Consider the following 27,749-nt stretch of genomic DNA (forward strand, 5'->3'; position numbering starts at 1 on the left):
TCTCCCAGGAAAGCAGAGACAGGACAAGGGGGCATAGCCTCAGGCTGTGCCAGGGGAGGCTCAGGTTAAACATCCAGAAGAATTTCCTCACTGGAAGGCTTGTTAAACATTGGAATAAGCTGCTCAGGGACGTTATAGAGTCACCATTCCTAAAAATGTTCAAGTTCACTTGGGCAGTTGTGTTTAGATGGCCTGGTGGTGTTTGGTCAAAGCTTGAACTCAATGATTTTGGAGTTCTTTTCCAGCCATAATGGTTCTTTGAGCCATATAATTCCAAGTATGTTGTTTCCCGCCAATTTCTCTTCCTGACCCTACTTAATGTTTCCATTGGCTCTGAAGGTAAGAAAAAACACCTTCACATTTCCCTTTTTCTCCCTCCCACCAATAAACATAATTTCTTATCAGCAAGTTAGATCAAATATTTTTAATTGCTTATTTGCAATGTAGTAAATCATACACATGCCTGAACATATGTTAAAAAGAAAAGTGAGGCAACAATATGTTCTGAGGACTGATGAAAGTAGTCAATATGCTTTTGCTCTTTCTTCATGAGAAGATTAATTATACTTCCAATATACTCAGGTATAATAAGCAGAGCAATAGCAAGATATCCATGGCCTCCTTATGACTTCATGAGTCAACATTGACCTGATTTTCCAAAGTTGACAGGGATGTGAAAGAACAGGGAAAGAAGAGGAAATTGGCTCTGCACATATATAAAGTAAGCATGGCTTACTTTTCTTCCTGTATAGCAATGTTTCTCAGCTCTAGCTCATGCCATGAAGCACTGTGGAGCTTCCCATCTTGCTAGGCAGCTGAGCACAAGGCACATTTCTCTATAGATAAAAATCTGTTACAGAACACCTGTTTAGCTGGAGGTATTCACGCTCTTTGAAAACTCCTTCGTGGGAAAACTGGATTTAAAACACAAGAGACTACAACTTGCCAGACAGTCCAGATTTTTTACACACTTTAAAAAACATTTTAAAAGATAAAACAGTGTTCCAAAAATATGCAAGTGGGTTAGAGGGTTTGTTTGTTTGTTTCCTTTTGATTTTATATTTTTTAAGGAAAGAGGGGAACTGACCTGTGTCATCTGCTTTGATAGCTAAGATTGGCTTTTTTCAAATCTTATTAATGGAAGCCTATTAAGACTCAAATAGAACGAACCCTATTGCTTTTATCCAACACAAGGTCTCATTTAAAAAAAGAACAGAAAAGATAAAAGACCAGGCTTCATGTACAGGTCAATTTCTTAATACATTATTTGATGCTTTAAATCACTTCATTTGCACGTTTATGGCTTGATTCCCTGGCAACCTGAACTCTAAAACGTATTTAACACTGCATCTCCTACTGTTCTCACAAAGGCATGCATGTGTGCAGGCCAGACAAGCTGGTCTGAATGATTTTGCCCTTTTCCACCAGCATCAAATGGACAGAGTAACTGATCTGTAGTAAGTCATCATGAAACTTAGGCCACTAAAGATTTGCTAAGCAATTTTATTCTAGGCAGAATGATCCTTTATCTAACTTATTTTGTGTTTGGGAAGACTGTGAAATGTTAAACTCTTGTAACATTGCATAAAATGTTTCACAGTATTAAACATATGATAATAAAAATGTGCTTGCAAGAATCGGACAAATAGAAGAGATAATGAGCCAAAATAAATTTGCAAAACTATTTTACATATCAAAAAGTAATAAGACTGTGAAGTTCAGCTAATTTTATTTGCTCTTTTCAAATGTGAGATTTTCATGCAGTGTTTTAAATCCTTCATGGAAGAAATCCCAAAAATTGCTTTTAAATGGCAATTTTAAATATCCCATCAAGGTAAAGTATCATGGAACATCCATTATCCAAAATTCTATTGTCAGTTTGCAAGGTTTTCTAAAGCATGCAGTTCAAGCAGTGTCTAAAACATGCAAAACTTATGTGTGCATATTATTTTTTTCATATAAAGTCCCTGAAATGATTTCCTTAGTATTTTTTCATTAAAAAAAAAATGTCGAATAACAAGCAAATTGACCCTTTTCCAGGAAATATGCAGCAGCTCTTCAAAAAGCTTCACTGGTCCACACAATTTAAATAACAATAAAACTTGTATTCTTTTCATGTTTACAATTTGTGTTGACAAGCACTGCCTTTTTTCCTGAGTCAAACATCATGCAGTTATTCTTTTCCACATCTTGCTATTTAACTCAGGAAGCCAAAGCCACTTCATCATTTCCTTAGATCTATTATGCAGTAGTCTAGTTTGGGGATTTGGTGTAAAGCATTTGGATATTTAAACTGAAATCACTCTTTAATGACCACTCTCTTGAAAATACATATTTGACAAGACATTTTTTTTTCGTGTTTCTTTCCTTTCTTTCCCTTACAACAGCTTCAGTATCCATTGGCCAAATACCTTTCTGCTCCTCAGTTCTTTGGAGAACCTTGCAGTTTAAACAGAGAGAAGGACAACATAAACCAGCAAGGAAGTATGGTCTCCACTCAGCAAAAGTACATATTAAAGCATCTGAGACTTCTTCAGCAGCAACATATTCGAAGCACGTGTACAGAAGAACATCTATTTCTAATAATCGATGTTGCTGCAGGCTCTGCTGCTTTTAAGTCAATGTTACTTTATGCGACTGCTGCCTTGTGTCATAATTTCCTCAACTAGATGCCATTATACCAAATCCATTTAGCATTCACAGGAATTGAACAGAGAACAGAACAAGAACAGAAACTGTTTTTCTGGGCAACTTCTGAAGTTTTCAGCATCATCTTTGTTTCTTAGTGCAACAGAGGCATTTTGAGAATTTTAGTTAAAACAACATTTGGCAGGGAACTGCTTTCCAGAAGAAAAAAGAAGAAAGAAAAAAAAAAAAAAAAAAAAAAAGAAAAAAAAAAGAGCATTGTCAGGGGAAAAAAAGTCCTCCTGAGTATTTGGGGTGACTTTGTAAAAAGTTGCCATTTCAAGTCCATGGGCTGCCTCCATGGACTGTCCATGGGATCTGCAGTAGAAATTTTTCATTTCATATCAATAGAACAAAATTTTCAGCTACATCTTACTTTTCTAAATCAGGATTTAACTATGTCATGAAAGCCATAATTTGCTTTCTCTGTTCTCCTTCCTTCTTCTGGTCTGGCAGAGCTACTGATTTGACATAAGAAGGACAAGATGATTGGGAATGGTCTTGATGGATTTGCCAGGCATAAACCATGCAAATCTTACCCGAATGCCTTATGTGCTAAAAAGACTACATCTGTGGACAAAGAAAGCACCAGGAATCTCTTTTATATACTTCAGGCAGGCTTTTGACACTGGGGTCCTGGGATCTGGGCAGGAGCCAGCAGTGAACCCTGGCATCAAAGATGCCCAGTGTCATCCAGGGCAGCAGGAGCACTGCCAAGAGCTCAGGGCAGGGCTTGTCACCTCTGCCCCACACTCATTGTCACACACATCTGGATGCTGTGGCTAGCTTAATGCCCTCCAGCACAGGAAAGACACCAATAATCTGAAGTGAGTTCATCCCCACATCTCACAGGACTTGAGGGTGTCCTGTGAGCACTGTCCCAGAGCCTGAGACAGTGGGGCTGGTCCAGCCTGGAGCAAGGACAACTTCAGGGGACATGACACCACCCCAGTGCCTACTGGAGGTGTAGAGGGATGTAGAGGGGCAGATGAGCTGTTGAAGACCTGTGTGTGGCACGGCAAGGTACACCAGGCATGAGAGGAAGTGAGGGGGATTCTGGCTGTGTACTGAATCCATGAGTTTCTAGATGGATTACTATTTTCCCATGAGAACAGGAAGGGAGCAGGCAGAGACAGATTGCCCAGGTATGGAAGGCTCCAGTCCTTGAAGGGTTCTAGTCTGACCTCACAGCTGGATCTTCTTGGAGCACGGATGCATGAGGTCATGCAAGAGCAAGACATTCTTATAAAACAGGTCCTCTCAGCCTAAAAACATGTGACATTTCAACAACATAGAATTTTCAAGAAAAAGGATTCTGATCAGATTTAGTAGTTAACCTTCCAGGTTTCCACGAAAGAAAGCTCATCTGATATCTGTGATTATACAAGCTAACAGGGACTTTAAAAGGTTCTAAAGGACTGCTAGCAACATCTTGGCTATTCTACTAATTAATGATAATAATTTCTTAATTAAAATATCACCAGAACAGACTCCGAGGATACATTGACATATGAAATATTCAGTATGTTATAATTTGACCACTTAATATTATTTAAGAGTCAAAATCACAAGCATAAGAAGCAAAAATTAACAGCGTTGATTCCACGCTGAGGCTAATTTCATGTAATGTGAGTAATTCATTCGATATTTATATGAACAAGAGAGTTAAAAGATTTATAAGAAAGTTGGGATTAGAAACCAAGTAATTGTTAGGACCTACAGGACGGCTGGAAGGGCCAGTTCAGTTTCACGACACATTGTTTATAATGGTCAGAAATCACACTGTTCCTCCTGAAGACCTTTTGCTCTCCTTGCATCAAACACACACCATGCAATAAAAAGGTTTCTTCTTGGCCATCCATCCACCCAGCACTGTGCCAGCCCATTGCTGAAAAAAACTCTAGTATTCACATCTTTGTCAAATTGTTACTTTTCCATAGGTTTTTAATCTTACTTTATTCCCATTCATTTTGACACTGCAGAAATTAGTGGAGCATTTCATCAGTTCCAGGTTGTGGAACTTCGATGATCACTGATTAAACGTCTTTACTGAAACATTTCCCCATAAATTGCTAAACAGTAGCACAGAGGTATGGCACCCTCTCCCTGGAAATATTTGCTCATGCAAGTGTTTCTAGAGGCTTCTGCATGTCCTCTACCACATGCCTTGCCTTCATGAGAGCACTTCCCTTAAACAAGCCTGAGGCACAGTTTTTTCAACAAAAAGAAATAAAGCATTTCACGATAAAATAAATCTGAGGAAGATTCTCCAATATGAATAGAGTCTATTTTCAATTACTAGAGAATCATTTTGCTGCCACTTTAAGTATGCTTTGTCTGAGATGTCAGAAGGAAATAAGAGCAGAGGCTGTTGTGTGGGAAAGTCATGGAAACAACCCAACAGCTCCCATCAAACCTGTATTTTTACATCAAGACTTTCTACACTTCATCTTACGGGCTGGTGGTGCCCTAACTCTCTTTACTTACTTGGAAAATATTGGAGGATTCTGAAACCTTTCCAATGTCTCAAGGTGAAACTACATCATCATGAACTTCATCTTTAAAAAGTCTAGATAAAAACAACAACAAACAAACAAACTCAAACCAAACAAACAAAAACCAACAAAATGTAACAGCAAAACAAATAAATAAACACATACACAAAACAACAACAACAACAAAACCAGTAAAACAGCACACAAAAAGACCAAAAACTATCAGGTAGTTAACAGATTAAAATGCAGACTGCATAGAAGCAATGAAATATCAAATCTCTTTTTATCAGGTGTCAGGAGACAGAAGTATTTTTTTCTAATAGGTAGAATTTATCTCTAAGGAAAACCATTAAGAGATTGAGAAATGATCACTGGATGCAGGTTATTTCATTTCTGTTTTAAAAGCCAAATCCTGGATGAAAGATTCAGAAAAGAAGATACTCAAGAGGTTTCTCAAGACCAAAGAAGTTCTGAGAAGAGCTGGTGCTCTGAACAGAGATGCTGCAGCTGACCTAGGGAAATAATTTTACTTGAAGTTCAATGTTGTAGACCTTGGAATAAAGACCTTTTAGAGGTTTGAATTCCTGAATGGAAAGTAAATAAGAAAAAGAAAATAAATATATATATATTGCAGCTGCTTGGAAAAACTTGTCTACTTTTGGGTAATTTACATATTGCATAACCTTGCCAAGCTATTAAGCAGCAAGATAATTTCTAGATCATACATTATTTCCCTTCACTGCTTCAATGACAAATAAAGGAAGGTAAATCACCTTGCTTACCACATGCCTGAGGCAAAGCTTAATCTAAAATATTTCAAGGTTAACAAAATCTGAGTTGCCAGAGAAAAATGTAGAATTTAACCTGAGTGGGAAAACAAGGTCTAATTCCTTCACACACACAGGACTGTGATTAGCTTTCTACACTTAAACAGGATTTGCAGTGTAACAGAGCTCCCCACATGAAGAGAATTAAATACAAACATATACGCTTGCTGGGTGAAGGTCTACAACAGTCTTTTTTCCAATTCCTAAATTATGTTTTTGCCTACCTCTGCTCCTCAAAAGCCAGAAAGAAAATACTAAAGAGCTGTTAAAAAAACCCCAAACAACAAGTTCAACTACTAGTTGGACAGCTGATGTATATATGAAAAGATGTTGAACAATTAGTAAATTGATTTTCCATTCATATATTACATGTATAAAGTGATTTTCTGAAAAGAAGGTTCAACTGCAACCAAATTAGTTCTTTCTAGTAGATTTTATCTAAGAATTTAAATTTATACTTTTAATTATTGTCCCATTTTCTTCTTGTCTGAGTTTTATTTAAATTGTGTGATTGTTAAAATTGGATTTTTCAATTTCTGCATTGGAAAACGCTAAAAAAATATTTTGGTCTAAATATCTCACCTCTGATTTGTTGTGAAAATTTTAGCTAAAAATTTCCATTAAAAGAAGGATTGAAGTCATTACAAAGGCTGGGTATAACCATATTGGGGCGGGGAGAGGAATATATTAAAAAGGTAATATCCAAGTAGTAGAGAAGAACAGAGGTACAGCGAATAAATGTCTACTTTCCTGAGGTTCAAACATTCCCTCTCTTGCATCCTATTTCATTTTAGAATTTTTCCATATTTATATTTACTATTAATATCAACTAATAACTATTTAGAGAATATTTTCCATTAATTAAAAATTCTTGACGCATGTAGAAACCATATAAAATATATGGAATGTTGAAAAGATGGAGATTTCATGTATGTATTAGGTGAGGTATAGTTATTTTTCCAAATAAACAAACAAAACAGTCACAACTTCTGTGAATATAACACTCACTGCAATGTTTCCTTACAATACTCTTTCTTTCTAATGTAGCATTCTATGCCCTGAGATAACATTCACAGAAGTAGCACTATTGCTGTGCAAACAAAAATGAAACCATATTGAAATATAAAAGATTCACAAGGAAATCCAGTAAGGTTTGTTGAACTGACCTGCTACTTTGAAACAGGATCAGGAAGTCTATCTTTCTATCACATCACTGAGCATTCCACTGTTTAAAATTTTGGATCTTCTTTTTTACCCTTTCCATGGAATACATGAAACAGATCTGCAGCACCAGCTCCCAGTTTTTCTGCCGATCCACTGATTTCACATGAGTACTCCAAATGAGGTCTCACAACAGAGAGAGGGGCAGAATCCCCTCCCCTGACCTGGGGGCCACACGTCTTTTGTTGCAGCCCAGGATAAAATGAACTAACTGAGCAGCAAGTGCACATTGCCATCTCATACTTGCCTTGCATCAAATCCTCCACAGGACTGCCCTCAATCAATTTATTCATACAGTCTGCATTGTTACTGGGGATTACCCCAACTCAGATGCAACACATTGCCCTTGGTCTTGTGGAACTGCATGAGCTTCACATGGGCCCACACCTCAACCCTGTCAAGGTCCAAGCTCCTCCTGGATGCATCCCTTCTCATCAATGTGTTGACTGAACCACTCAGCTTGGTATTATCCACAAACTTCCTGGGGGTGCACTCAGTCCCACAATCTGTGTCATTAATAAAGATACTGAATAGTTCTGGTCCCAACCTTGACCCTTAAGAGGCACTGATTGTTACTGATCTCCATATGGATGCTGAGCCATTGGCAATTTGTTGGATGCAGCCATCCGGACAATATCTTATCCATTCATCAATATCTCCCCAGTTCAGTGACAAGGATGTTGTGTTGGACCATGTCAATTGTCTTATGCAAGTAAAGGTATACTTAATTTGAACCTGCAGCTAAGAATAAGATTTCTGTCACCAAAAAAACAAAACCAACCCCCACCCCCAAAATAAGTACGAAACCCAAAAACAAAACAAAAAAACTCTCCAATCTTTTCCTCAAAACTGAGGAAATAAGATCACTTTGCACATGTTATGTCAGTGCTTTCATTCCACTAATAATGCAGTAATCAGTTATGGATGACAAAATATGAAGCAAATTTTTATTCTGAATGAAGTCTCTCTCTCTATTTGGCTGAGTGCACTGTCAGTCAGCTGTAACTCCCAAATAAATCAGGAAGAGTAAACAATGTTTACTAGACCACACAGTTGAAGCAAAGGAAGTGCTGGCTTTAAGCTGGGCCGACAAGACCCACAAAAAGAAATGTGGACACACTTATATAGGACACTAGCAGGCTTATTCTCCTTTAAAATTAATTAACATCAAATTTTCTAGCCTTTTGAGACTGCAATCAGGTCTTACACATAGAAGGGACAGAAAAAGAACAACTAGTTTAAAAAATGTCACCCAAACTTTTAGCTATGAATCAAATATAAGCTAAGTCCAAAGGTTTAGTGGTTTTTATTTACACTGGTGAGTCCTTCATGGTTCGAGCCTCAGCAGCACAAAAGCGATGCTCTGCCTCCTTGCAGAACTGCAGCTTGTCAGGGTGGGAAATCCTTTATCGATCCATGAATTTTGAAGTACATTTGAAGTCTTCCCAGTTGCAATAAGCTTGCATTTATCTCTGAAGTAAGCTCTATTAAGAGGAATTCACCACCTTCTAAGCACTTAAAATATTCTCCTAGCATTTTTACATCTAAAAGATTAGTTTGTTTTTTATCCTGAGCTTTCATTATAAAGTGTTTTCTATTTCCCAAATAAAATAATAAACATAAGGATTGCGTGTGATTGTTTTTTGGGTTTCTTTTGGGTTTTGTTTTATTTTTGTAGAATAATGGTTTGTTTGCAAAGACAATATTTTCCTGGATTTATATACCCTCAGAATAAATCAGTACACTACTGACTCAAGTTCCACAAATTTGAGCCAAAGACAACATAACAAGGGAGCTTTGTAAAAACAAAGCAGAAGTTCACAGCAATTTTTTTTGGCTTTTTTTAAGGACAACATTCAATTAAGTATCGTGTATTTTATGGATACAAATATACTGTAAGAGTATTTTCTCACCACTGGTACTTTACATGACATTTACATGGGAAGGACAGCAAAATAGGTTTGAAGATAAGAGTTTACCTATGATACTGAGAGATTCTTCTGAATCTTCCTTCTTTCCTCCCTCTTCCTTCCAACAGATCAACATACAAAATTTCTCTCTCTTTCTGTGCACACATATATATATATATATATATTTCTTATACAATTAATTACTTCTGTGATACATATGCCTTACCAATAGATTCATTAGAGTTTAGCCTGTGATTGCAATTTTTTATCTGCTATTTGATATTCATTGTGTATTAAATACAGATAGTTTGATGTTGGGATATCTTAGGACATGTTGAAAGAGGAACAAGAGAAAAGAGCAGCTAAGACAAAATTTGAGTCACTGAAGGCATGAGAGATTATGTTTTTTCTACTTATGCTGGGCCTAACAGAAAACATCAACTTGTAGAAGTCATAATTAAAAGAAAACTTTTATTATGATTTTTGAAATAATTTTACAAAAGGAGTATAAAAATAAAATGCAAAATTACAGAATCATGACCATGAGTTTCATAGTATTTCCTTTCATTTTTGAGTCAATTATGAGACATACTTGAAGCAATCCTCCTAGGATTGACCAAAAAATATAACATGCAAAAAAATTTTGATTTTATTTTCAATTATTTCCAAACAAAAACCCCAACCCTCAAAATTCATAGGTAAAAATATGATGTTAACTTGAATGATAATTCATTGTGTTTGACTGTTTCTTCACTGACCTGAGATATTCCTCTGAAAGCTTCATTCTCACAGATATTCTTTCAGCAATTCCTTGCAGAGATAAATTACGATAAGATGTGAGAATAACTTGGAAGAAAGTCGCATAATTGCTCCAGGGTTTGGAACTGGCTTTTCTTCTCTGCAAGTTGAATTTTGGTGTCCTTTTCTCATCAGTTCAAGTCCATTACGACAGGCAGGGCATGTTCTCCTTCGTGTACATCCTCTAAGCATCTACGTATAACAACTGCTTGTCTCAGAAAATTGGAAGCAATACACACCTCTGCTTGAGATAAACTGGGTGGATGCTGATGAAGGGAAATAACTCGAGAAACAGAAGTTTCTGCTTCAAGGCTTTCTCTGTTTTACAGAGCTTTACAAAGACCAGTTGTTGCCTCATGCTTTTTCTTTCAAACTGCTCAAGCAGCCTTATGTCCAGCGACTCTAGTGACAGCACGTGACTGTGGCTTACAGGAGAATGTTTGTTGGCAGATACAGAATCAGCACATGAAGAGTCCTGTAAATTAAAACAAATAACAATTTTTTTAGACAATAAAATCCAATTTTTTTTCATTTTTTAATCTTTTTTTTTTTCTATAAAATATTTACAAATTTATATTAAAAATGCTGCTTGCTAGATACAGACGGAACTTACTTCTGAAGCCAGGAGAAGTCTTCACCAGTAAGGAGCAGGATCGTGCGCTCTGCCTGGCTACTTCAGAGAACACAGAAGGGCAAAGAGCATCTTCAAGATAGATGCTGAAAATGGATTTAAAGGTGAAGCTGATGACTAATAACAACCCCTTAAAAAACTTTCAAGAAGTACAAGGGATTTGTAATAAAAGCTTGTGCTGGTTTCAGCTGGGGTAGAGTTAATTTTCTTCACGGTATCTAGTACAGGATTATGGTTTGGTTTTGTGCCAAACAGAGAGTTGACAATAAAGAGGTGTTTTTGTTATTTCTGAGAAGGGTTTAAACAGAGCCAAGGTCAGTTCTGGCTTTTGCAGTGCCATGCTGGTGAAGAAGTTTGGGTACATGAGAGGCTGGGAGGAGAAACAGCTGGGACAGGTGACCCCAATTGAGCAAAAGTATACTGCAGACCTAATGACAATATGCTCAGTATATAAAGTGTGAGGGGGGGAAAGGAGGAAGAGAAGAATGCTTGGCGTGATGGTGTTTCTCTTCCAAAATCACTGTTGCACATGATGGGGCCCGGCTCTCCTGGAGATGGCTGAACACCTACCTGCCCTTGGGAAGCAGGGAATTAAATCCTTGTTTTGCCTTATTTCTGTGAATGGCTTTTACTTTCCCTAATAAAGAGTTTTTATCTCAACCCATGAGTTTTCTACTGTTTACTCTTCCTATTCTCTTCCTGATCTTGCTGGTGGAGGAGTAAAGGAGCAGCTGTGTGGGGCTTGGCTGCTAGCTGCGGTGAAATGACAACAAGGTTCCTTAACATATTCTATCAGAAGAAATAAAACCAAAATGATTTACTTACAGCCTACCACTTGAGATAGACTTTTATCATATACTCTGAATTGATATATTTTATTCATATTTACATTTGTAATGCATATAGCAGATGGTCACAGAAATTATTTCTTCTTGATGCTTTCTTGCATGAAATATAATGTTTCTCTCTCCTTCTGTGTCTTGTAGGGAGAGTGAATGAGAGGTTTTGGCCTAAGAACTGAGTATCTCTCCAGAAATACTTTTGAGATAGCAAAGTAACCTCACCCATTATAAAGAGATTGATACCACTAGTACCAACAGTGAAATCATACTGCTGGATGAATTTTCTTGAAAATATATCTTTTTCTTTTGCCCCAGGCCTACCTAGGCTCAGTTTTTAAGATGTAACAATTATTTTCTTCTTCAAAGGGCCCTCAAGTCTTCTTGGGGCAAAATTATGTACTACTTGTTTTGATAAAGCAATCTATTACAAGTTCTCTTCAACATTTCTTTAGATAGCAAAGTTTCCTGAACATGATGATATATTTCCCAAGTCCTCGTGCATTAGTGAAGTTTTTGATGCAAATCAAACTTACTGCCACTGAAGGCCCTTACCCAAGTACTTCAAATCAAGAGAGATTTTGTGCAACCCAATTTAGACTACCTACTGTAGTCTTTAAGGCAATTTCAGGACTTACAAGGCAGCTAAGTTCAAGGCAGCAATGACTCACTGCTTAAGACTCAGCACACACATTCTGGTTTGGTAACGTGAATAAAAGTGGGCATGATATCAAATATAGAACCTAATCAGCAATGCATGGTATCACTTGAATCAGTAAAATGTAGCTGAAGCAAGTAGGAATGTGAGCACATTCTCTATGCAAAGTCCTTACACGACTGCATCGTGTTCTGAATTAACTGGTTAAGTTCAGTAAAAACAACACTTCTTCAACCTCTTTAGCATGCATTGGATTCCTACTTTCAGCTCCGTAGAAAAATGTTGAAGCAAGAATATTCATAGAGCAGCAGGGATTTCATGTGTGGTTCTTGAAAAAAAATCACAACAGTGTGTTCTGGTGTCTTCTTTCCCCCCCTCTTATTTTTAATATAATTTTGATGTCCTACATTTTTGATAAAGCCATATTATCTCAGTCTATGGGTGAACTTTGAGCAATGAATTCTAGCAACGCAGCTTGAAATCAGTCTCATGAGAAATCAAAGCAAGTGCTCACTCTCACGGTCACACAAGCAATACACTAGCTAAAAACAAGGATGAAAAGTAAGCTACTGTTTACCTAGACTATAAAAGTAGGTGGGTGAGATAAAATATGCTTTGAAATAATCATAAAAAGGCTAATAATAACACTTTTCTTTTAAGATTCTGACATGAAAAGTTTAATTATCCTGCATGAAAATTCAGAGGTACTTTACCTAAATATGTATGAAAAAGCTCTTCAAAATTGAGTCACTTATCAGTACTTAGGGACAGTGCATCACAGGCCCCATAAGTTTTGAATTTGTCCGCCTGAATCATTCCATGAAAAAGTATCTGGCTTCTTCTAAATATTATTGTACAAAGTAATAGGAAAACGTCCATTTCACCTTGACTTTTACATCTCTTACACTTTCTGTTAAAACTGCATGACCTACCTCTAAATAAAATATTCCCCTTCAAGTCAGCCTAAGTGTTAAAAGTCAAGATATCAACTTAGTTATGCAATACATACTATATTGAGTTCTGAGCCATCAAAGCTCAGGAAGGCTCTCCAAAGATCTGAGCTCAGGGCAGGGTTAGAAAGTAAGAAGACCATAGAAGAGAAATCAAGAGTTCATTTATTCTGACAAAGAGTTCAGGACACAACAGTCTACTTGAGTAGCAGAGATATAAATGAAAGTAAGGAGCATTAGAAAGCACAATAGTCAAACCACATTTTTTTTAATAACTTTTTCACTAGTAAAGTAGTGGAACAGTAACTGGAACAGACATTGTTGAATTTTAATCTTTCTAAGACTCAGATGGAGGGGAAACACAAGGAGGTGGTGAAGTGTTTGGAAGTGCCCTATTTTGACAGGTCAGTGGTACTAGAAGATTCGAGCATTTGTGTGGTTATATGAGATAAGCTCATTCAATTTGTTTATTACCAGATATGCATTAAATGTGTCGAATATTACAAAAAAAAAAAAACCATGAAATAATTGTCTGGGTTGTTTGACGGTTTTTAATAGCCAAATTAAAAACGAACAATAGAGACCAAAGAAAGATGTGAAAACCCTTACAGATCCACTGTAGGTGTAGAAAAAGAGATTACAGGTGACCTTGCCCCCGATAAGTCACAGTTGTAGTGATTACCAAAGAAGAGGATCAGCCTTGCCCTTAGTGGGTCACAGCTGTGACTAATAAAGGTAAGTGTGATAAAAGGGGTGGGTTGACTAGTTAGAGGATCTTGGAGGCAGAGGGCCTGGAGAAAGAGGAGCCCTGAGGAAGAAGGAATGCTCCAGAGAAACACAAAGAAGAACAAGACAGGGAAGAGAGTTGGTGCAGTAAAAGATCTGCTGTGAGGTCAGTCTGGGTCTGATGGAGTCAGAGCCTGCAGTCACAGCTGAGCTGGGTGAAAGTTGTGTTCAGAGTCTGCAAACCAATATTTGCAGTCACATTCCATCAGGAAATAGCCACAGTCAGAGTCTGCAGTTGGACCCTACAGCAGGAGCTTGCTGTAGTAGGAGTCAGGGTAGCTAAGCTGTAAAGAAGAATAACCCAGGACCATTTTCACGTTGTCTGTATCCTGGTTCATTTCTACCCCTAGCAAGATGTCTGTTGCAACAATCTGTAGGCTTGAAACAACAGGAATATGGATATTTCTTTCTAATTTCATATACTTTATTAAAGTATCAACCCTTTAAATTTATATTTGCAAGTTATTTTTTTATGCCAGCCAGAAGAAACTCCAGATGCTTATTGTAGAAGGTTGACAGCAGATTCCATCCAAAAGGGAAAAGAAGTACTGTATATTTGAAATAAAAACTGATATAAATAATGGGATTTCATGATGATAAATGTAGTTTCATAAACTTTTAGATGATTTCTTATTCTCTAACTATTATTTTATAAGAAAGTAATTGTATTGTTGATAGTTTCCTCTTGTTAAATAACTTGCACCTATTAAGACAAGAAACCTATATCCCTTACTGGATAAACTTATTTTTAAAATAGATGTTTGAAAAAGTTATTCATATAATACATATTTCTGCTTTTTCTATATTGCAATATCTTTACTTCTGTTTCATCTTTCTTGGCTCAAACTGAAGAGAGTCTTAGCTATATGTTTTGAGCTATTAATTTGAATTATAAACTTAATTTTATAGTCAGAAAAATCAGCTTTTACCTTTTCAAGAAAGAGAATGTGATTTAGCCTGACTTTCTGCAGATATAAAGGTAAGTTTTATAGTTCAGCAGAACTGGCAAGAAAATTAATTGAAAAAGAAGGTCCTGAAACTTTGGCACAACAGGCATTGTATTTCAGTCATGTATAGTTAATATATATATGTTTCTGTAACTTTGAATTTGTGCAGTATTTCACTGTATTCACTTTTCTGTTTGATGGAGCAAACTTATCATTGATCAATTGTGCTACGAGGCATAAACTTGATTTGAGATACAAATGATTGATTTGAAATATTGGTGAGCATGAAATGTTTTGCTGTGTTGATATTGTAGGGGTTTTTTTTGTTTTGTTTTGGGAGTCTATTCTGAATTTGTAAATATAGCAGTTTGTTGTAAACCTGCCCACACGATATAGAGTACTGGGGAGCATACAAATGGAGTTCTAACAATCAAAAGGAAGAAGGTATTATTCTGAGACTCAAAGAAGGAAGAAAGGAATTCCTTGAACAGAATGGGGGGGGGGGGGGAAGCAGTTATTTTAACAGCATTTTTAAAAGATACTACTTGCAGTTGAATCAAAACATGAAGAACAACCTTTATCTTATCAACCAACTGAAGAATCACAGAATTGCAAAGGGAGTGAGGTTGAAAGGGAGCCCTGGAGGTTATGTGGTCCAACCCTCCTGCTCTGGCCCAGCCACCCTGAGTGAGCTGCCTGGAATCAGGTTCAGCTGGCTTTTGAATATCTCCAAGGGTAGAGATTCCACAATATTTCTGGGCTTGTCTGTACCAGTGCTCAGTCACATCTATGGTGGAAAAATATTTTCTGATGTTCAAAGGGAACCTCCTGCGTTTCAGTTTGTGCCACTGGCTCTGGTCCTGCCCCTGGGCACTACTGAAAGAGCCTGGGTCTATCCTCTTTGCACCCTTCCTTTCCAATATTTATGTACATTAATAACATCCTCCTGAGCTTTCTTTCCCAGGCTGAGCAGTGCCAGCTCTCTCAGCCTTTCCTCATTGGAGAGATGCTCCAGGCATCCATCACCTCAATGAGTCTTTGCTGAATTCTCTCCTTTATGTGTGTCATTGGTACCGGGCACCCAGAACTGAACACAACCCTGCAGATGTGGCCACACCATGGCTGACCAGAGGGGAAAGAAAAGAAAGATCACCTCTCTTGACTTGCTGGCAATACTTTGTGTAAAGCAGTCTGAGACACCAATAGCTTTCTTTACAGCAAGGGTATTTTACTGACATGAACAACTTGGTATCTCACCGGTTCCCTAAGTTTTTTTTTTCTGTAAAACCAAAAGCTTAAAGTCAAAACACAATAAAAAGTTTGGTTAGTGTTGTTGTAAGTTTTGGGGTTTCTTTTTTTAGCAGGTTATGAAGGGCTTGAGATCATGTATCTTTACACAGGTAGGCCAGGATTTTAGGGGACTTTATGTTCTAAGTGAGGTTGTGCACTTGGTAGCTTTAGCAGTATGATTAGTCTTCATTCTAACATAATTTTTAAAGTTAAGGTTTCTCTCTGCCCTAAAAGGACAGCCAATATCTATTTCATATTTTTTCCCATCAATTAAAGAGGAGATGAGAACTAATTTTCTATTGCATTAGTTACTTTCAAATTTTATTTCTTCATCAACTTCAGTATAAAAGGAATCTATTGACATTTCATGTTTCTTGTGCATTGCCAGACATAGAGACCTTAAAAATGGAACATACATTTTATTCCTAAAAAAATTTTACAAAAAGAAGAAACGCTTAGTAATGTGAAAAATAAAAATGTAAGAGAAGACACATATTTGAATAATCATCTTAATCTGACACTGTTTCTTGTTCTTTTATTCTGAAAGAAGCTTAATTGGTTATGCATAGTCTTTTGTTCTCCTGTTGCGCATCTTCCTCATTTCTTCACATTTCTATTTTTAGGTTTGCTCATTTATACTTTCTTTAGCTACTTGGAAACTCATCTCCCAACCACATCTTCCTGCAGGCCTCCTGCAATGTACTTCCTTTCAAGTCCCAGAGCCCACAATACACTTTATTCCACAAGAAAACAGGAACAAAATGTTACTGGTCTGTGTTTTTACAGCCAATTTGCTATAATCATTTTCCTTTGTATTGTATAACAAAGTACAGTACATCATCTTCAAGAACAGAGACACTTTGTCTCAACTATTTTTAACAGATTTCTGGTTTTGCTCTCTTTTCAACTTCTTTTCTGCAACTCCCCTGCTATCTTTCTCACACCACAGTATCTGGTTTGACAATAAACACTGAGTTTTTGACCCTTGTGGTCAACATCAATCGAAGCAATGAATTGTTCAGCCTGGATAGGCAGAGTTTTTTTGTTGGAGATTAAAAATTATACATAACCAGATGCACAGCATGCGATATATAAAATACTGAAGATAGAGTAAACTTCTTTTTAGGGAACAACATGATAAAATTTTATTCTCTTTAGCATTCTTCAAATTTTTGTTTATAACTTTTTTTAATATTGAGTAAATTTTAAAATATATGCTCCCCTGCCATTTGAGTAACAATGATAAGAATATATAGTCCTCAAGTGGAAGAGTTTCATAACTTAGAAAAGCATCAATGGAAGTTTTTTGAGAGAAACAGGCCTCTAAAATTGCTTACTTTCTTGGAGAAATTTTTTTTCTTCCTTTAAAGAAATTTTATTTCTTTACACTTTCAACAGGATTGAGTAAATTTTTCCCTCTTCTCATCTTTGTTTCTTGCATAGTTTTAGTGATCAATTGTCACCCTTCACAGACCCTAACCTATTTTTTGCTTTCAAGCCTCAATTGTTTTATTCTTTAAAATATCTTCATCAGTGTCAACTCATCTTTTTAACTTGTAAAGCTACAAGACAGCTAATGGATTCACAGAGAACCCACCCTGGAAATTTATCTTAGGAGACAAACTCTTACAAATTAATGGTTTTGGTTTTTGCTTTTTAATTTTTTTTTCCTAGAAAGCTTCTCTCCTTTACAACATTTTGATGAACTAAAGAAATGCTGACTTATAACACAGGATTTTCAAAAGGGCAGGGAGTTTTTCTTTATGAGGTTGCTAAGATCACGTTTTATTACCAGACATAAATGTTGAATAATGCTTGAATTACAGTGAGCACTTGCAAATGGGAAACTAGAAACTGTCTCTATAAGGCTGAAAAACTTAAGTGACAGGCAACAACTATATTGTGTCTGGTTTTAAGTTTTATCCCAGACTTGATAACGTTTGAAAAAAATGAAGCTTTTTCTCACTACTCCAGTACTTTTAGTTTCCATTTCTTCCAGCTTTCCTCATGACTAAAATGTCAACCAGCAATGGGTAAAACTGGAGATACTGAGACTAAAAATGGATTTTCTTTGTCAAGAAGAGTTGGTAGGTGATTTATTGAGCTCGCTCAGAAGAAACCTAAACAACGTGCAAATGCCCACTGGAGACAGATTACTGCTGTGAGAGACCACAAATGAAAACCACAACGAATCTTATATGCCACAGCAACTAGTGCTTACCATTGTAAAAGCAAATAAACAAGTACAATAACCAAAAACTACAGAGATAGGGCTAAGTCTAAAAATAAATAATTTTACAAATACATTAGGCTCTTCCTGGCAGCCATTTGTTAGTCCAGCCACAGCTGTCATGAAGCATGACTATTGCCTTTAATTCTATTCAATGAGTGACAGTTTTCCTGTATCCCATTTTGCAAGCCACTTCCTGCTAATGAATAAAGATTGTTATAACAGACTTCCACTGATAATGCAAATTTGAGGCATGGGAGGATAGGTCTTTGAAAGAGATTTGTTTTATAAGTTTGGTATACAAAGTGTTGAAAAAGCTTCTATAACAAAAAAACTACAGTACTTTTACCCAGATGAAAGGAAAATAGATATCATGGTCATTTAGAGTGATTTACATTTTACTTCAGTTACCTCCAAAGTAGGCAAGTACATTGGGAAGTGATCCATTACACCTTGTGTCTTCTCTGAAATAATCATTTTCAGGGGAGTCTAGCCCAATGCACTGTAATTTCCTGAAGTTAGGCAGCCCATAGTCCTCTCTTAGATTGCTTTTCACTGCTTTTCTTAGCTTTCTAGAAATGTATTATGTATGCATCAACAGTAGCTTTTTCTATGTCAAGCACTGTTGGGTCTCGGTCTATTCTAGATTTTTTTTATTTGGAAAAATCATGTCAACTTGCACTTGAAGCTGTTTACATGCAGCTCCAGTAAAGCCGTATTTTCCCCTTCTGGAGGCAAATAATACTCTTTTTAAAAGTGCTAATTACCATAAGAGTGTCATTGAAAATATGACACTCTATATTTATACTCAAATATCATGTTTACAGTTTGACATTTTTAAAATTTATATTCTTAGAACTATGTTCACCCTCCCTTTTACTTCCTCCCCCACATATATTCACCCAGAACTAATAAGAAATGAATCAGCTTACTGAAATGCAATATAAAATTCTGTACACATTATATCCTTTTCTTTCAGCTGGTGCCAAGACAAGGCTAAATCTCTTTAGAGCATGTAGCTTTAAAATACAACCACCTAGAAGTGGTTTACTGCAAATGCTACAGAAAGTGACTCTTAGATTTACTAGATACTAAACTTCTCATAGTTTTCATCTATATGCTTCATTTGTGCATGGCTGTGGTCTAGAAATTTATGAGCAAAGGCCGCTGTGGTTCCAGAATGGAACTGGTGTAATGCTGGTATATGTACACACTCCACTGAGCTGAGTCCTGCTCTTAGAGATTAAATGGAGCGTGTAGGAAAAACAAAAGTTTTATGTCATTGCTCTTGGCACTTGATATAATAAGACACAATATGGCAAGACTGCAGCATTGGAATGGGTTCATGAGTCAGAACTGATGTAAAACCAGCAAAGATTGAGCCATATTGCAGTATGGTTATTCTTATGTTGTATATTGTAAATACCATTCTTATAATCATCTCAAACTGTGGTGTGTAACCAGTATGTTCTTAGGGTTAAAGCAGTACCAGCTTGGAGAAACCCCTGATAATCTTTTTGAGTTGTGGTCATAGCAGCCAAGCTTTGAGAACCAGCCTTCCATATTAAAAACACTGTGGAAATAAAGGCTGTGTAATGGGCAGTTGTGGACACATCTCACTAAGAATGCAACAGTTCAACAGGACCTTCATGCATTGAAAGATAATTTCAACTGGGATTCATGTTAAATTTCAGCAAAATATAACAGTCAGCATAGTCTCATGGTGCAAAAGACCAGTGCAGCTTGGATACAAAGACTCCATAATTTTATACAATGTGCTAATGAATGCTGACTCAGGTTTGACGTATGCATTACAACACGGGCAACAGACTGAGAAGAACTGACTTGTTGTCCTTGTGTTCAGCCTTCTGATTATTGACAAATAATTTCTTGCAGTTTCTCACACTCTGTTCTTGTAAACAATGAATGTTTTTCATTCCTCTTTGGAGGAAGAGAGAATTGATGGACTGTTAATGGGACCTATGGGGTCAGGAGGTATTATCCTCACTGTCTAATCCGTGGTCACTGTTGGAATTCTATAAATAGACATGAAATGTAAATAAAGTGGTTCTTTTCCTTCTTGATTCCTGGGAGTTAGTGAGTGTAAGTGTCTCTGTGTCATTTGGTGACACTGACTATAGGCACAGACATCCATAATTCTACTGCTGGCCTTGCCAGACCCCTGGAAAGCTGAGGCAATTGTTTCAGCTGCTGCCAAAACACTGAAGAGTGCTTGTTGGAGGTTATTCTTAACCAACAAGAACATGGTTCTCACCTCCCCATTACCCACAGTAATTTGCAAGACTGTTTCTCCCACTCAACTGCACCTTGCAGACGATCGTCTTTCCCTCTCACAGGAATATCTGTGATATTTTCACAGGAATATCACAGACAGAAATAGACTCCTGCATATTATAATAGCATATTTAAAAGCTGTTTATGCAGTGCGTATATAAATGGAGCAAAGATTACCATACTCATATCAAAGTGTTATTTTTTCACCATTTATATATATACACTGTTTTAAACTGCATGGCCAATGTGTAAAGAAAATTAAAGTAATTCTGCATGCTGCAGAATTGTTCATGCAAAATGCCAAACTATTACAAAGGGACATTGTGAAGTAGCAAGAAAACACAATTTGTGACTTCTGCACTCCCTGCATGCATGCACAGTTGAATAGTAAAAGGTTTCAGTAATATCAAAATTCACTATGGACAAAGCAAAATATTATGCAATCTATAAAACTGCCACTGTTGTGATGCCCTTAAATTAGTTAACAATCTCATAAATGGTGATATAGGAAATAAGGGATAACATTCACGTTTTGCAGATATACTCAGTTTTTATTTTTCCCATTGGCTTGTAAGTTGTTAGCTCTTTTTTTCACCTTAACAGATGCAAAGATTAAGGTGCACAGAGAATTATTTTCTGGAGAAGGGAATGGAAAGGGAAAAAATATACTAATGGATCCCATCTAGTCACAAGAAATTTTGAAAAGGCTAATTTTCTGTTCTAGGAAGGAGATGCAAGAGAAAAAGAATGGAAATAAATAACTGAAATGATGGCAGCAATCAGGAAAGAAAAATGTTCAGAAAGACATTCCTACCAAAAAAATAAAGTGACACTGGAAGACAGGTGTTTCAACCTTTTGTGAAGAAAGGTTAAGACTTAGGAGAACTTCAACCACTGATTTTATACAAAATAGTTCCTCTGTCCTCCATAAAAATCGACAGTCTACAATAATGGTGGTGAGTTTATGATCACGTTATGGATGGAAGTCAGTGAAGTGAGAAAAAGGGTTACAGTTCGCCTACCTTAAAGTGACTCAATCAAGTCCACTGCTATATTATGACATCATTATTAAAAGTCAGATTTTGCATACAATGAACAGTGAACATAGTAAATACACGAATTATTCACATAGTGTTTTGTGTTGTTTTTTTCCCTGGGCTTCTGCTTCTGTTGCCTTAGATTCACAGTTTCTAGTCACCAGTGTTCAGATTAGACCAAAGGAGCAGCTCTAACAAAAACAGCATGATCTATGGCCTTGTCTTAAAGAGCAGAATTGAAGTAAAAACTTAACAGTAATTTTGATCTTTCCATAGCTTTTCATTTTAGCATTGAACAAACATGTAAATGATAAATTTCCTAATGTGATTGAGATTTCACTCTAGCATTAGTTATGTAAGATAAGATTACTTTTTTTCCTGGAAAAAATGTGTCTTTTGTGTTACTGACCAGGTAAAGAAAGAAAAATTCCTTGAGAAACAATGAAAAGACATTAATGTAATTAATGTCAGGATTTTTTAAAGTAAAAGAAGATGCACCAAAACCCCCACAACTCATGCAGCCATGGCTCCCACCTGAAAACAGGTGATACTTTGACTCCAAAAAGTTTAGCAATGTTTTTTCCAGAAAGATGTGCAAATGCTTGGGTGGTTTATGCATAACCATATAAAAGCACAACATAAAATTATTCTCAGCAAGCACGGCAGAGGAAAGTTCTGTGCAATGTAAAAATTAAATAATCAATTGTCTCTAAAAAAGAGTTTAAATTTATTTCGCTCCCTGCCTCTAATAGTCTTATATTTGTATATATGTTTTTCTGCCAATATCCCCCAAAGTGACTGCATTAAGAAACCTATTCTGGAAACACTTGCAGAACATCTCAAGGGGGAAGAAAAGACCCAAAAAGTCCACTCCTCATACGGAGGATGGAAAAAAGTGAAATGTCTCTGAAATTCAGCAAAGAAAGATTTTTCATACAACAAGAGGGTGTTTTCAAATTGCAGAACAGTTTAAACAAAACCTCTGTGTTGCTATTTGCTTTTCCTAGTTCTTAAATGTTTTGTTAGCTAAAAGCTTTATCCCAGCACAACAAGGTGTGGCTCATAACCAGGTAAATGGGTTGCTGGACACATTCTCAGCAATTGCTGTATAATTACTAATATGCAGCAGCATGACATGTGAAAAATAAAAGAATAAAAGAAAATCGTACGGCACTATGAGTGGGCAAGTTAATTTCTTCCTGTATTGTACTGCAAAATCACTATCACCTACAGAGTACAGAAAAGTACATTTTAAACAGATGTTCTGATTGACACAGAAGAAAGAAACAAACCTATCAATTAAATGACACCAGACTATCTCTTCTAATGTATTTAAAGAATGTAAAAGAGTAAATGAAAAAGAAACACTTATTACAAATGCTTTTTTTGTCATTTCATTGCACTGGACTATTTGGAAAATTAAGTATCTCTTCCCCCCAGATGTTGTATTTTTACACATAATTGCTTTCTCCCTTTGACATTATAATGTAAGATGTCATTGAGCATGGGATTAATCAAATACTAATCTGATAGCAAAATCAGAGTTCAATATTTTATATTTGGTGGAACTCAAGTCTTCTGAATTCATCCTATCAAAAAAAACCCAAAAAACCCTTGCTTTCTTCATGTTTTTGGGGGATATTTTTCCTTTCCATTTATTTAGTGTTAGATTCCTTGAGACCTCTTGTTGAGAATCTTGAGAGACCTGATCTCACACATCCACTTTCTGTGTAGAGGCTATTCCCATCCATATTAATAACAGATGAAATTATATCAATATTGACTTATATTTATATCTAAAGTTCTGTGACAATTGCATTGTGCTATTATCTTTAATCTTTACTACCAACACCCAAACAAGCCCTGATGGTGTGTATTACATGACCATGCCCACTGAGGATGCAATATAATAGCAATTTTATTATAGCTATGCTGGGAATGGTTTGAGATTAAGCCCTTTGGACTTCCCAGTGCAGGGATGCCCAATAATACACAGAAATTATAGTTTCCTTTACTACCATATTTGCTATATAGATAGTTTCAGATACTGTACTCGAGGAAGTTTTTTCTGTTTTTTTATTCCCCCAAAGAGAGAAAGGAGACAGATCAAGAAAGCAGAAGTAGGTAAAGAGGAAAAAATGTTCATGAGACTGACAGAATATCATTTAAAACACATAAAACAGTAAGAAAGCAAGACAGAAGGAGGCTTTAAGGTCTGAACTACGGCTGTCCCCTGACACCCAGCTGGTTTCACTGCAGTGCTGAGGATTTGTGGCATGTATTGGCTCCAGGTCTGCCAAGTCTTCCAGCCATCCTGTCATGTTTAGCGAGAGCACTCATGTGTGCAAGGCCTTGCAGAAACAGATCCAGGCAGGCAAAGGTGATGTAGAAGAAATGTGTCATGAAGTAATGCATGCTAGCAGGACCAATCTTGACTTAAGTCATATTTTCACTTTTTTCAGTATAAGAGTTAAATCAAGGCTCTCTTCACTGCACCTTATGTGTTCTCCCCAGCTTTCCACTCAACACTTAAACACAGAAAAGATGCAGCTCTAAGCCTGTATTATGACACTTCTTGTAGTAGCTGTTCAAAAAAGAATAAACTAATTTTCTGTTTTTCCAGCCTCATTTTTATTCACTTCCTAAACATCAAGCAAGAAAACAAGAATTTATCTGAAAACAGATGGATGTAAAGGTGTGTTGGATAGGAGCTGTCAGTCCAATTCAGCATCTCCTTGGTGAGCCATGTGTTACTGTAATGCTTGGAAAAAATAGCAAAACCATAATAGTAAAACCATAAGACAAGCAGTCATAATTTTCAAATATTTTGAAAAGTTACTGCTACATATGTCAGTTTTCATTCAGCAAAACTGTTTACACATTGTAGCAATCTATAAATATTGATATATAGTTATTTTACTGAATCATAGAAAAGATAGAGGTCTTTTCAGGTGAGTCTTTAGTTGTGAGAGATATAACAGAGCTAACAGCATGTTTATAGCTTTGAAGTTTTTTCTTTCAAGAGAAAGAAAACATAATCTTTAATTTAAAGCAACATTGTAGATTTGAGAGTCTGTAATCCAAGAAACACATAGAAGTTCTATTTCCCAGACTAGGGACTGAAAGAGAGGGAAAAAATCAAAGATGAAATCTGAAAGTCATGTTTTTCCATTTTGAGTACCAGACAATTTTATTCAGTTACTCCTTTTTTCATTTGCAAGAATGTCTCACAGAACATCCCCGACATTTAAGAAAGATAGAAATGTTCTTAAAAGCTATTTAGTTTGTACTTAAATATATTTGGTTTTTAACAAGAAAAGCAGATCTTTTTAAACCAACCTACTGATGTTGGCCTATTAAGAAGAGAATATAGTTTAGAATTTGTCATTTACAAGACTTATGTTTGTGCATTTTGCATCATAACAAATTGCTTGCTTGTTTGCAATTTAAATTTGACCTCTTTAGGAAGCCTGTAGACTTTTTTGTTCATAGCAGAGTTTTAACAATATCACCACGCACAATCCTTTCTCTGCTTAGCAGACTCTGAACAAAGATGAATTCCCAATTAATTTTCTGAGGTTTATGTGTCTAATGGTTTCAAAACATTGTATTCTCTTTGAAGAAAATAAAGTTGACTAGACAGCACTTTTGTGCATCACAAGACTGAAATAATTGCAATCAGGAAGAAATATGACTGCGACACAGCAGGCACAGACAAATTACATTTCATTTCATTAACTGTATCAGATATGACTATAAAATGAAAATTCTCTATTCTTAAAAAAGGAGAAAAATTTAAAATAAAAGGAAGACACAATTATATGAAAAGATTCTAAAGGTTTCAGGTTTGCATATTAAACACTTTTTGTTATAGGAAAAATAGTCTAGCTGAGTATTTCTGACCAGGCTTGTTAGCATAGACCTACATTTTTAAGGCTTACATCAAGAAGCTGTTTATGTTTTCTCATTAACTGCAGCCTGGAGAAAAAAAAAAATCTTTGAAAGACCATGTCCTAAACCTAGACCCAATATACATGAAAAATTATTTTAAACACAAAAAATAGAATTATTCTCAAACCTCATGCAGTACATACTCTGAATATTTTACAGCAGATTTATAACAAGCTTAAAAATAATTGTTAGGATTAACTAGAGAGATTTCTTTGCATGTACAAATAAAAAAAAAAATCCCATTTAATACCAACAGTGCTCCTTGTTCTATTTTGAAACTTAATTTCTACTAAATAATAAGAATTTTCATTTAAAAAATGGTGACATAAATTTTCCTTCATATGTAGTGCATGTGGGAAAACATATTCTGCTATGGACAGTTTTTTCAGATAAATAAATAATGTTCATAAAATATACCACTGTTCACACACTTACCTACAAACACACAGACAGAAAGATACACACAGGTCACTCGTGAACAGGGTATCACAGCTGCTTATAAATAAAAATGTATATATGCACATATAACTGCATACTCCTAGAGAGGATATTTAGACTATTTTATCAGAGGATCTCAGCTGGTTTTGGGCATATGGGACATTAAATTCTTGCTCAGAGTAGAAAGTATGCCTCTCAAAGATATATGTTACATCACCATATCTACATATATTGCATGTTGACATTAAATATAATATATAATTGTGTTGAACAACAAATGTCTTAACAATAGGTTAATCAAATGCCAAAGCATTCTAGAAAAGCATTCTAGAAAAATCACAATCAAAATCACTAATCTCTCACAATTTAAAGAAAAAGTCAAAATCATTAAAGATAGTAGTATTTTATATATCTCCATTAGAAATATCAAATCAAATCTAATTTAAGCATACCTTTATTGTGTAATAATTCATTCACAAAAGTTAGTCTTGATGCCTAATTGTGTCCACACGTAACATAATGTTAGAACCGAAAAACTGTCCAAAACTGAATCATATTAGTCGTGATGAGTCATTAAACTATTTCTACTTTAATAATTAAACTTCTAAAAGTTCCTTGAAACATAGTTTCCAAACAAAAGTGAGGAAAGAACAGACTGAAGAAACATGATTTAATGATACTGTTCGTTATTAAAGAGATAAATGAAAGGTGAAGACAATGTGAGACCATTTCAGTAAGTCAAATGCTTATTTCTTTCTCTATTTTTCTCACTTTTTCTTTTTTCTTTTTCTTTTTCTTTTTCCTTATGGGGGGTTGTTTGAGGTTTTGTTTTGTTTTATAGAGATTAATGACTCAGACTTCTTTCTAACTTGCATAATATTTTGTTTTATGGATTAAAACCAGCATCCCATTGGCTGGCACAGTCCCAGTGCTTATATAAAAGGGATCATGGAACTAGTTTTTCCTGAATATAAGAGAAGCATCAATGTCAAAAAATCCCTGCTTTCTTTTCCTGACTGTTCTCCAGATGACTTTGCAATACTGAATTATTTACATCTTGACAAAGGCTGTGATATAATTCCAGAAGTTTTACAAGAAGATCTCTCCAAAATTTTCCACCTCAGTCAACAAGACATATGATATTCCCTGAGCATAACAGCTTTACTGCCAAAACATAAAATATGTTTCTGCTTACTGCCAACCCACCTGACTTTACCTAAGTAAATTCCTTGCCAAATCCATCAGCCTTTCCACCCTAAACCCTAAATCCATTCATTCTTGCTCAATTTAATATGCATTCTCTCACCTACCAATTCATGAAACATCATTTGATAGACCTAAAATACACTAAAGTGGTATGACTTGGGAGTGGGGCAGGGGGCATTAATTATATGAATGTTGATCTTCTCGTTTGAAGTGCACACTATAAATTCAGAGAATAAGATCTCCTTTGATCTGAATGAATTTCTTCTGACTGCCAGTGATTTGTGCAGAAGAAATGCCCTGGTGTACAAGTGCCAGCACATTGGAAGTAGGAAAGGTCCCCCACAGAATTTAGGGAAACACAGCCAGGAACAAAAAGGGAAACACAGGGAAACAAAAAGCCACATTGAATAACGGCATCTATGAAATTCAAAGACCAGGTCTCCTCCAAAAGTACAGCCTAAAAATTTCAAACTAAAAAATCACCTTTATGCTTGTCTGGTATATTCTAAGAACCTACAATGAAGACAGATTTGTTTTGATTATTAAACAAGACAA

At 36.0% G+C, this 27,749-nt stretch overlaps 1 protein-coding gene across 3 annotated transcripts in view; it reads right to left on the minus strand.

Annotated features, from left to right (window-relative positions):
* The window catches only part of NALF1 (NALCN channel auxiliary factor 1), a 438,427-nt gene that overhangs the window by 265,927 nt on the left and 144,751 nt on the right, over window positions 1-27,749 (minus strand). Inside the window, exon 2 of one of the 3 annotated variants that reach the window (XR_015801599.1) lies at window positions 9,897-10,411. The exons of 1 other annotated variant lie outside the window; for it this stretch is intronic. Coding sequence is in view for 1 of the 2 variants with exons in the window: in XM_088159890.1 (XP_088016016.1) it covers window positions 10,151-10,411 (261 nt within the window). In the remaining variant the exon portion in view is untranslated. Of the gene's footprint in view, window positions 1-9,589; window positions 10,412-27,749 lie in introns of those variants that run through there. One more of the 3 variants, XM_088159890.1, reaches the window with a different exon arrangement.

The sequence above is a fragment of the Sturnus vulgaris genome, chromosome 2, assembly GCF_052056855.1.
Source record: "Sturnus vulgaris isolate bStuVul1 chromosome 2, bStuVul1.hap1, whole genome shotgun sequence".
Taxonomy (NCBI): domain Eukaryota; kingdom Metazoa; phylum Chordata; class Aves; order Passeriformes; family Sturnidae; genus Sturnus; species Sturnus vulgaris.